This window comes from Typopeltis vanoorti, chromosome 10 (genome assembly GCF_054136105.1).
Source record: "Typopeltis vanoorti isolate ZY-2024b chromosome 10, IOZ_Tvanoo_1.0, whole genome shotgun sequence".
NCBI lineage: Eukaryota > Metazoa > Arthropoda > Arachnida > Uropygi > Thelyphonidae > Typopeltis > Typopeltis vanoorti.
Window position 1 is genome coordinate 6,400,491 of NC_143558.1, and position 12,840 is coordinate 6,413,330.

A 12,840-nucleotide genomic window follows, 5' to 3' on the forward strand; every position below is an offset into this window, starting at 1 on the left:
GAAGCTTGGTGAAGAACAGTCTGGATTCAGGCCAAATAAAGGTTGTCAGGATCAGATTTTCACTTTAAGACAGTTGAGAAATCTGGGAATATAAGAAGGATTTGTACTTAAGTTTGTTGATCTGGAAAAAGCATATGACAAGGTGCCAAGAGGAAAGCTCTTCAAAACACTACAGTTATATGGGGTAATGGGACATTATATCAAGCAATGCATAGTTTCTATTTAAGCTGTAAGTCAGCAGTTTGACTTGAAGGAGGTACAGGAAGATAGTTTGAAGTAAAATCCAGTGTGCTCTAAGGGTGCACATTATTATGTTATTCATTATCCGTATGGGATCACATTATGAAGAAAAGTGGTATTAAATCTGATATCAGAATTGATGATGTTAATCTTAGTTCTTTCCTTTATGCAGATGATGTTATACTGAATGAATCCAGTACAAGTCAAATTTCTCTCACTAAATTGAATAACTGTTGCAATAAATTTGTCATAAAAATAAGTAAAAAAACAAAGACAATGAAAATAAACAGAAACATTGTAAAAATATTAACTGTGTCTCCTGAATGGTGAACACATAGAACAAGTAAAACATTTCAGCTACTTAGGCTGAATTTTTAATGAAGATGGTGAATCTATAGGCACGAAGTCAGCTGAATAAATTTATATGGATAGTACAAATTTCCTAAATTTACAAATATGAAGAAAGAAATTAGTCAAAACTCAAAATTAGCTGTATACAAGATGGTGTTCAAACCAATTTTAACTTATAGATCTGATATCTGTGTTAAAAATAAAACACTTGATCAAAGACTGGAGACCTCTGATATAAGAGTTCCGAGAAAGATTAGTGGAGCGAACAAATGCCACCAATAGTAGTATCACATTAAAAATGAGGATATTAGGAAACAACTTGCCATTTTTAGCATTCAGGAATGTGTTAGTAGTGCTAATCTCAAGTTTTATGGTCACTTAAACCGAATTTGAGAGAGAGGAAAGATTAGCAAAACAAATGTTCTTTGCTAGCTTGGCAGGGAAAAGGCCTAGAGGACGATCAAGATCTAGATGGATTGATACAGTAAAAATCACCTTAAAAGACAGAAATATAAGATTTGATAATATTGGAATCTTGACAGATAACAGATTTAAATTTGGAAGAAAATTGTTGATCGGAAGTTATTAATGACATAAATTTTTCATGTAGTGCTTTCATAATTATCCTGCATATCCCTGGTACATGCCAGGAATTTGATAATGATGATGTCTATATTATCTACAGTCTTAAAGGTTACCAAAATTCCATGTGTTTTAACCTGCCTAATTAAGTACAGGTTCAGATCCAGATTCAGTATGGAAAAGTGCTATTGGATTTCCATAAATAGAGGAATGTTGCCGTTTTTATTGATATATCTAAAGCATTCAACTATGTGGAGGTGTTACTAATTGGTTCATAATAAACTATTGATTAGGCCAGCAATTTTGCTGTATTAAAAGTATTTATATGAATTTTTTCTCTGACGATTTTATAAATAGGATATGTCTTTGATGGTTTTTTTTTTCACTAGAGGTCAGGCCAATAGAATAATGGTTGATTGAATCATTGTCACTTTGGCATACTGTTTGCAATGCAATATAGCTTTCTTTGTGTGTGTGTGTATTAAAAGTAAATATGTTATGTTGAAGTTTTAAGATTACACTCATTCTTATTGCAGAACAATAAACATTTTCTTGAACAATTTCTATCTATCGTTTAAAATTTTACATTAACAGACATGCTATGTGTATGTACCTACTGTTGTTCAAAGGTTGAGGGAGGCTCACACCCAACTTTTTTTTATATATTTATCCCATATCCCATACGTGAAAGGCAGAAGAGCCTATAGCAAACAGATGCTATGTGAGGGAAGGGTCAGAAATAGAATAATCTGTTGATATTCTTCTTGAACTGTTGAAGATTGTAGTCCTTTTGAAATGCTTCATGAGGGAGACTGTTCCACATAATTGAGGTGGAAGGAATAAAAGCTGACTGGGAATAGCATGCCCAGTGAGTATCGACTGCAAAATGATGTTGAGCAACTATGGCACAAGTTCCTGTAGATCTAGTAGAAATAGGTGGCATAATGGAGATGCTAGTTCTGCTGAACACTGGCCATAGAAATATCTGTAGAAGAGACACAGTACAGAAACTGATCTATGGGAAAGTGGCTGGAGAGAGAGAGAGAGTCTATAAGATAAGTATCATTTATCAACCAGAATTCCCTTTTCTGAACAGTATCAAGAATTTTTACAGTGGTCTTAGGTATACCACTGACTGGGAATAGCATGCTCAGTGAGTATCGACTGCAAAATGATGTTGAGCAACTATGGCACAAGTTCCTGTAGATCTGGTAGAAATAGGTGGCATAATGGAGATGCTAGTTCTGCTGAACACTGGCCATAGAAATATCTGTAGAAGAGACACAGTACAGAAACTGATCTATGGGAAAGTGGCTGGAGAGAGAGAGAGTGTCTATAAGATAAGTGTCATTTATCAACCAGAATTCCCTTTTCTGAACAGTATCAAGAATTTTTACAGTGGTCTTAGGTATACCACTTCATACATGAGAGCAATATTCCAGTGTTGTTCGGGTTTGGGATTTATACAGAGTAAGTAACTGTTTGGCAGAGAAGTACCTTCTTGATTGGAAATAGATGCAAAGTGTTTTGGAAGTTGTTGATGTTATAGAAGTAATATGATTGTGCCAAAAGGTTTGGAGTAAGCATCAGTCTGAGAAGAAAGATTTGGTTGTCTTTACTGTTGAGCTGAGCATTATCAGAATTTAACAGAGAATCTGAGGTCTTTTACTGAAAAACAAATTGGAAGCATTGAAGTTGACTGGGTTGCTTTCATCAAGGATACTGTGGAGATCAATGTTCAAGACACTTATAAATCATCTTGAAGCTTGAGATATTTGAGCACTTGCAAGGCTTGTTATATAAGCAGGTCTTTTATATAAATAAGGAAGAGTGTGGATGAAATGACAGAGCCTTGATGGATACCAGCATTGACAGGAAAGTTTGAAGAGAGAATACCATCCACCATTATACATAGGGATTGATCCGAAGAAAACTGACGATCCGTCTACACGAGGACAAAGACAGAGTCCAAATGATGGTAACTTCTTGAGAGGCCCTTGATGCCAGACCATATCAAAATCCTCAGAAATGCTAAGAGCAATGGCACCGATTTCTCCAAACCTTTCCATGGAATGGGTCTAAATGTGAGTGATGTAGGGCAGGAGATCTGTGGATCTAGAGTGGCAAAATCCATACTGGTGGTCACTAATTAGATAGGTATTTAAGAATTTGACTGTTGATAACCTTCTTCATTATTTTAAACAAAACTGATGTGATAGCAGTAGGTTGATAGCTTGATGGCAAACATTTATTTCCTTTTTCGGAACTGATTGTATATGATCTTTGTTCTGTGCTGAAGGATGGATGCCAGCTGAATACAGTTTAGTGAATAGATGATAGAGAACAGATATTAGTTCCGCAGTACTGACCACAAAGGCAGTCCATCCGACTGCCTTTGTAGTATCCAATTTATTTAAGATTCTTCTGGTGTCTTTCTGGTGGAAGATCACAGGAGGCATGAGATGCATTATCCTAGGCAAGGAAGGAAATAATTTTCCATGTTGGCCTGATGGCTTTGGTGAGAGACCAGAAGGCTCGACTGCTGGGTGGCACAAGCCCGAAGTTTTCTACATTTATCCTTGTTGAATTAAGACTTTGCCCTTTTAATGGTGGTTTAACAAGTGTGTTGCAGGCAACTGTGTAGGCTGTGAATGAAGCTGGTGTTTTGGTCTCAAGCGACTTATGAAAGTCTGTTTGTTTTCTTGAACAGCCCTGACACACTTTTTTTTTTTGATTTACCATAGCTTTTCATAAGTCGCTTGAGACCAAAACACCAGCTTCATTCATAAAATCATTCATTCATTTTATGGTGAGAAGACAAGGATTCATCTCTGGAAACTGAGTAAGCTTTCTTCAATTCTAACACAATAGCAGTAAAGTAACAGTGAGTAGAATGAACTGCCAGTGGCTGTCATCTGTGAATAAGAATTGAAGAAAGTTGACTCAGTTTCCAGAGATGAATCCTTGTCTTCTCACCATAAAATGAATGAATGATTTTAGCTACCTCTCTCTCTCTCTCTCCTATAAAATTCTTTCATGGTTTGTGTATTATCATATCATTTCTCCCCTACATGTTCATTGGTTTTTATGGTGACATATTCTTTCTGTTCTTATACTTGACATAACACAGTTTTGACATCTCTTCAATCATCTTCCTGAAATCCTGGAGAGTTCATTATCATCATTATCCTTGGATTCACAAACATTGATGAGCATGAATATTTGTAAATGTCTCTTTGAAGCAGTAGATCAGTGTTTCTCAAACTTTTTTCGACTACGGAACACTTCACAAATCCTGAAATTTTCATGAAACACCTTGGTTATTTTGTAATGTATAAATTAATAATTAATTGGTAATTTAGCTGATTTTTTATTATTAATCAATAATTGATTCTTATTAATTAATTAAACATCAATTAAACCATCATTAAATTAATTTGTGCTGACAAATTAATTTAAAAATGACAAATTCCAGAACTTCTTGTGGAACACCTATTCACCTTCTGTGGAACACTGGTTAAGAACCACTGCAGTAGATAAATTTCATTGTCTACTAAGGCTGCTTATTAGAGTCCTGAAGTTTCTTTCTTGAAAAAGTTCTATGTGTGATCTCTGGATCAAGCTTTCCAAATTATTTAATTGGTAGCCCACCCATGATATTAATGCTAATGCAGATAAGTATTTAGTCTTAAGTGCTGGTTTACACTCATGTTACAATTTAATGGAATAATTACAGCCCAAAAATTACAGCATTTTAATTTTTAAGCCAGTAAGATGGTTAAACCTACTGTTTAATTATTATTTATTTTTGTGTTGTAATTATTCCATTAAATTGCAGTATAATACTAATATACTGTATAGGTTGTTTGCAGCCTTTCATGGGCAGGGTTCACATAAAAAAAAAAGTATTCTCTATAATGTTTTTGCTACAGAAAGATCCCATACTCACCTTTCTAGGATAAAGAGCTAGGCTCATATCATCAGTAATGGGGGGAACTTTATTTATTAGCAAATCTAGTTAGTTTTAGATAGAGCATATTTTTTGGAAAATCATGTCTTTCCTTTTGATGAGATACATACACCACTTGAAGAATGAATGCATAATGTAATAAACAAGCATGCCACTAATAACTCTGTAAATGAGTACCAAAATAGATAGGTTGCCTAAGTTATCAGTCCACATAAGAGAAAATGACTCCATGTGGGTTGATTATATATAGAGATGAGACAAGCATTTCTGTCCACATATAACTATTGATAATTTTTAAATTGGACTTTTTATTGTTTTATTTATTATTATTATTATTTTCTTTTTTTTTTATAACTAAACAAGTAGTTTAAACCTGATTTGATATCTCAGTAGGTAGCATTCATTCAGTTTGATGAATTTTAATTACAAATTTTCTAATTTAATATTTTTCTTCATGACATCAAAAATTCAGATGCTTTTTTTTTTTTCAGATGCGATCTGTTCCCAAACTGATGCGTCTTACTTGGAATAAATATCCCTTACATTATGACAGCAAACATGGTTGGGGTTATCTTGTTCCAGGAAGGAAGGATGAAGAAAATGAAGATACAAAAAATGCCTTTCCCCTAAAGTAAGTACCTGCTCAGTTGTAATGAAATATAAGAATTGCAGTTTAACTTGCATATGTATAAAGATGCTCTGTATGTGTTAAATTTAATGAGACTTTCAGGAATAAAATTAATCAAAATATCATGTACATCCCCTGAAGGTACATATCAGGAATTGTTTTGATGACAATGAAAAAAAAAAAAGAAAAGAAAACAGATTATTCATTAACCCTGCGTAGGTTGCAGTTGAAAAAATTGCAGCATAGGTTTTGTGTATCTGAGAGATACATTCATTACTAGTATGTGCTAAAATGTGATAAAACTTAAAAAAAAACACTGCCAATATAATACATGATAATTTATTTATTTTTAGTTACAATCTAGAAATTATTGAACAAAGAAGCAAAGAATAAAACAACAACTAAACCAATACTATACTGACATCGGAGTTTGCGGTATCTCTCCAATACAATTTACTATCAAATATCAATTTCGCATTCACTCTGTCATTTTCGTCTATCATTTGATCACTTTATAGTGCCCAAAACCGATCACATAAACAGTGTGGGATATAACTCGTAATATATGCAAGCGCAGCTACTCATGACCTCCAAGCTGGATATGTGTAAGAATATTTATATTAAACAATTTGCTTGCATTTCTCAGATCAGCTGTGACCTCTGAAGGGTAAAAGAATCCTAGAAATTCATAATCAGTGCTATTATAGTCATTATCACTAACACTTGTCATCTCATCTAAAATAGCACTAGAGGGGCTTGGCTTCTGCTAAAAAAAAATGCTGGGGGTGACCTAGAATCACCTGGATAGATAATATTAGAAAAATGGACTATTTCTTCATTCTCCACCTTGTTAAGGAGATCCCAAGTCAGAAACACCTGGAGAGAGTATGTCAGGACTGTCACCTTTATAGTGCCCAAACAGTCTACATAGACTATGGGTGAACATATTAATTTGTTCATCGCTTGAGGCAATTTTCATGTTCCACCAGTATGTTTAATTAACTGTTCTTTTAAAATTAAATTGTGAAATGTATTTATTTTTGTGATACAAATATAACATAAAACTTAACTATGTAAATAATTTTTGAATAGTAGAATGAATATATATATATATATATATATATTAGGATAACCAAGTTATTTTATAAACTTGGTTATTTTAACTCCTAATCCCAAGTATGCAAACAATTAAGTTTGTGCCTGAAACAAAGTTCAAGTCTAAAGATGATACAACACCAGGGAAACTCATTGTAAAGGTGGTTAAAGCTCTGATCACTATTCTTAGTATTTTCCCATAATGTAAAGCACATCTCACTAGAAGATGTATACTGCAATGCATTATGGGTGGGGTCACTACCCAGACCGGTTTCAACCTTTTTTGAGGTCTCATCAGTGAGTAGCTAGACCTCAAAAAAGGTTGAAACCGGTCTGGGTAGTGACCCCACCCATAATGCATTGCAGTATACATCTTCTAGTGAGATGTGCTTTACATTATGGGAAAATACTAAGAATAGTGATCAGAGCTTTAACCACCTTTACAATGAGTTTCCCTGGTGTTGTATCATCTTTAGACTTGAACTTTGTTTCAGGTGCAAACTTAATTGTTTGCATACTTGGGATTAGGAGTTAAAATAACCAAGTTTATAAAATAACTTGGTTATCCTAATATACAATATCCCCAAATTAAAAAAAAATGTATTACACACACATATATATATATATATATATATATATATATATATATATATATATATATATATATATATATATATATATATATATATATATATATATACTTATTTTATTAAGAAGAAAAATAATTTGATTACCTTCAGTCTATATTGATTTTGGATAAATAATTATATATATATTTTTTATTATTTTATTTTATGCTGATAAAGTTTCGTTATTAACTTTAAACGTAAAAACATATTTTTAGTGCCTTACAAGAGCTTTACAAGATTTCATATCCAACAGTTTTTAAACAAATCTCTCAAACAAATGAACTTGATGAATTGTGGAAAAAGGTGAAGAATCCCAGAAATGCAAAAGAAGAAGATCATCATTGGAAAGTAATTTTGTCTGTTGAGAATTCTAAAAATGCTAAGGTAGGGTATTTCATCCTAATTTTAAAGTTTCAGTCTGAGTAAATATTGTTCATCTTGCATATCCACCAAACATCTGTAGAATTCTTATTTCCTTGCATACCTTGAAGAGGATGGGAGGGAATTTGGATATCCTATCAGAAATACCCTATATTTGGATACCCTATCAGAAAAAATGCTAAATATGTTTTCCTGATATTTCTGTAAATTTTGTTTTGTAGGCTGTTTTCCATTCTGTGCACTACACTCTTTTTTTTTTATTTTTTTATGTAGTTTCCACCTCGAAAGGTTGATTTGTGAACCTACAGTACATGCATACATTCAAATAATTAGATATTTAAATAACTTTCACAGCTTACACATGTAACAAAAATTATATACAATTTTATTCAAAAACTCCTATGCGATTAACAGTCTCCACATAATGTTGGATGAAATATATATTGGAGATTTTGAATACAATTCTATATGATTTTTGTAAGCCATGAAAGTTATTTAAATATACTAACAAATATTTGCTATGATTGCAGAGAACAAAACAGCTAAATTATTTATAAATAAATTTCATTTAATAATATGGGTAATCTAAATTACATAGATAACATACACTTCTACTCAGTTGTTACTTTTCTAAAGTTAGTTGCATTGCTGTTGAACTGATGATGAAATGGCAAATTTTACAGTTTACCAGACACAACAGAGTACAGTTGCTTAGACAGCTGCACTCTGATATTTCACTTTTGGTTGGGAAGATGACCTGGGTTTTGAATCCTATCTTGAACGTGAGAAACTATTATAAGTGCATTATTATGTGTGTCTGCTAGGAGTATCAGAAAGAAAGGGATAGAGTTTGTTGCCTTAGTCAATATGTTGCGACCTCAGATTGTAGGTATTAGTGAGACCTGGATATCAGAATCAGAACTACTAACTGGTATCGAGTGTCAAGGGTACAGTATTTTTAGGAAGGATACAGAGGAGGGGAGGGGGATGTTCTGCTAATGATATCGGATCTCTTGAATCCATTTAGACTTGAGACCAATGATTGTAGTAGTAATACTACTAACAATATTTCATGTTGCACTGAGTTTGAAGCCATCTGGTGTGAGGTGGAATCTAACAAGATCAATTACATAGTGGGGTGTTGTTACAGACCTGGTGGATCGGTTGCTAGTGATGAGGAAATGCATCACCAAATAGAACAGATGAACATGAAAAGAGTAATCATAATGGGAGACTTTAATTATCCAAATATTGATTGGGTAGCAGTAGAATCTTATGAGAAGAATGAAAATGCATTTATTGAATCTGCTGCAGGACAACTTCCCGCACAATTACATTTGATTATAGTGCAGAGGGCACTTCAGTTAAAGATGCAACTATTCTTCCTCTGGTTGGTGACAGTGATCATGCGGTACTAACTTGGGAAGTGAATAAGTTTATGAATGTTCCATTCAGAAAAGGTTACATGATGAACTACAAAGCAGGAAATTATGACCAACTGAGGAGTATACTGAGTTCAGTGGAATGGGGTCGATTGCTGGATGGAAAGAATATTAACAGTGCATGGGAAGCTTTTAAACAACACTTGAATGATGTGATATCAGAATGTGTCCCGAGAGTTCGAAGAATGAATAGGGTAGGAGTGTCAAATGGATGTGTAATCTTATTAAGCAGGAGATTCATAAGAAAAGGATGATGTGAAAAGAATACCGCTTGCATAAGGATGATGTTCGTTATGAACATTATAAGTAGCAGGCTAGAATAGTCACAACTGTTGTACGGAAAGCTAAGTCTGAGTATGAAAAGAAACTGGCTCTGCGTGCTAAAGACAACCCACAAAAATTCTATCGATGTGCTGCAAGTAAAAGAAAGAAAGAAAGAATAACTCTTATAAATCCAGATTTATAAGAGACGTGAGGGTTACAGATGCAGAAGAGGTTGTTCAGTTAATGAGTACCCATTTTGTTAAAAGCTATCAACCTGGTGAACATAACATTGAGCTCACTGTTACCTCTTCACTAGATGAAGAAACGCAGGTATGTGAGGCTGAGGTATTAGAGCTGCTGCACAAATTGAATGAGAATTCAGCAATAGGGACTGATGGAATATCAGCACGTGTGCTAAAAGAGTGTTCAGCCTTTCACCAGGCCATTTTTATATTAGTCTCAGAACATGGAAGATTCTGCAGAAATGGAGGGAATGTATGGTAATTCCATTGCACAATTCTGGTGCAAAAACCGATGTATCCAACTATCGACCAATTAGTATCTCAGGAATGGTGGTGGTGAAGATTTTGGAAAAATTGATTAGGGCTCGCATTCAGAAATGTGAACATAACATTGAGCTCACTGTTACCTCTTCATTAGATGAAGAAACGCAGGTATGTGAGGCTGAGGTATTAGAGCTGCTGCACAAATTGAATGAGAATTCAGCAATAGGGACTGATGGAATATCAGCACGTGTGCTAAAAGAGTGTTCAGCCTTTCACCAGGCCATTTTTATATTAGTCTCAGAACATGGAAGATTCTGCAGAAATGGAGGGAATGTATGGTAATTCCATTGCACAATTGTGGTGCAAAAACCGATGTATCCAACTATCGACCAATTAGTATCTCAGGAGTGGTGGTGGTGGTGAAGATTTTGGAAAAATTGATTAGGGCTCGCATTCAGAAATGTGAACATAACATTGAGCTCACTGTTACCTCTTCGTTAGATGAAGAAACGCAGGTATGTGAGGCTGAGGTATTAGAGCTGCTGCACAAATTGAATGAGAATTCAGCAATAGGGACTGATGGAATATCAGCACGTGTGCTAAAAGAGTGTTCAGCTGAACTGGCCATTCCTTTCACCAGGCCATTTTTATATTAGTCTCAGAACATGGAAGAGTCTGCAGAAATGGAGGAAATACGTGGTAATTCCATTGCACAATTGTGGTGCAAAAACCGATGTATTCAACTATCGACCAATTAGTATCTCAGGAGTGGTGGTGGTGAAGATTTTGGAAAAATTGATTAGGGCTCGCATTCAGAAATGGGTTGACAGTGAATCTCTACTTTGCAATGAACAACATGAGTTTACTGAGGGAAGGTCATTAGCAACTTGCTCACATTCTATAACAATGTTACCATTGAACAAGACAAGGGGAATGGATACACCATGATACTTTTGGATTTTGCTAAGGCTTTTGACAGAATACATCATGGTAGACTATTGCATAAATTGGAGAAAATGGGTTCGGGTTATACAATATTAGCATGGATAAGAGGATGGCTGACTGACAGATATCAAAAAGTGGTATACAGGGGATTTGAGTCTGCAAGGTTTAAGGTAACAAGTAGTGTACCACAAGGATCAGTGCTTGGTCCACTGTTATTCAATCTGTACATTAATGATATTGGGAAGGATTTGACAAGCGACATACAGTTATTTGCTGATGATGCAAAGATAAGTAGGATAGATAATCAGAAATGCAGCTGATATGCAGAACTTGCAGAATGATTTCAATAGGCTGGAATTGTGGGCATGGGAAAATGGGTGTCAGTTCAATGTGAGTAAATGTAAAGTCATTCACTTTGGCAGGATTAGATATCCAGTGTCATATTATATTGGTGGGATTAGGCTAGTAGATACTGATGAGGCTAGGGATCGTGGAGTGTTAATAGATAGGAAGTTTATTTTTATTTAGCGTATGATGTACAGGTCTCAGAATAAAACATACAAATTACATAAAACAGCATAAAAACAATTGTAACAATCATATTAAAAGGGGTACACTAGGTTGAAATGATTAAACATCAAAATTAAGAATCAGGGGTCAGAGCTTAATCCTTAAATCCCGGATCCACTCTAGGGATTCTAGGATCAGTTTAAAAAAGTCCTCTTTAGAACCCGAGAATGATAGGGCACTCAAGCACAATGTGATTGATAGTCTGGATCCCTCTTCCGCATTCACAGTTTGGAGTATCGGACCAGTTCCATTTATGCAAGAGATGCTTACATCTCCCATGTTCTGTTCTGATCCGATTTAAAGTGGTCCATACATGTCTAGGGAGATTGAAGCCCTCCAGACGAGATGTCGGATTTGAGATGGGTATTTGAAGATTGGAGGTATGTTGAAACCAATACTCTCCCCATGACTCGCATAGGTCGAAGTTCTGGTCGTTTATTTGTATTGCACTCCTCCAGGCAGGGTGCCTGCATTTCAGTCTTTGTGAAGTATGGAAGGAAATGTCTTGATGGATAGGCAAGGAACTGTTTCCAATTATTTTTGTCCATAGTTTGCTTAAGGCTTGAGTCCTGCGGAGCAAGGGAGGGGCTATTACTGAGAGTTGGGAGCCAGTAGCCAGGAGTAGATCTTAAAGCTCCAGAGATTATCCTCATAGTTTGATTCAACTGGACATTGACTAAAGAAGCGTGTGTGTGTGCTGTTCAGCCACACAGGAGCACAATACTCTGCTGTGGAATAGACCAAAGACAGTGTGGTAGTACACAGTGTGTTGGCATCAGCACCCCAAGAAGTACCAGCAAGTTTATGCATTATATTATTATGAGTTTTTAATTTTCCAGCAATATTTTCTAGATGATATTTAAATGTCAAACTTCTGTCTAGGGTAACTCCTAGGTATTTTGGATGATTGTTAAATTTCGCCTGTTTATTTCTGAAGTAAACTTTTGGGATATAGTTGGCCTGGATAATTACTTAAATGAAAGGATGCTACTTCAGTTTTGTTCAGGTTAGGTTGTAATTGCCATCGTCTAAAGTATTTATCAAGTACAGCCAAATATTCAGTTAAGGTGTTCTCAGCTTTTTGGAATGTTGAGTTGCAATGGCAATATCGTCTGCATACATGAATCTCCGTGATGTTGTCTCTGGAATATCACTAATATTATAAGTTAAAGAGCAATGGGGCAAGAACTGACCCCCGAGGTAGGCCATTTTTAATCTTAAAGAATTTACTTTGGGA

The 12,840-nt window shown here is 34.9% G+C and overlaps 1 protein-coding gene across 2 annotated transcripts in view; it reads left to right on the plus strand.

Annotated features, from left to right (window-relative positions):
* Window positions 1–12,840, plus strand: part of PolG1 (DNA polymerase gamma, catalytic subunit tam) — a 359,824-nt gene that overhangs the window by 193,393 nt on the left and 153,591 nt on the right. For both annotated transcript variants that reach the window (XM_090399500.1, XM_090399502.1), the window contains exons 11-12: window positions 5,635–5,774; window positions 7,711–7,879. In XM_090399500.1, the coding sequence (XP_090255626.1) occupies window positions 5,635–5,774; window positions 7,711–7,879 (309 nt within the window). The remainder of the gene's footprint in view (window positions 1–5,634; window positions 5,775–7,710; window positions 7,880–12,840) is intronic.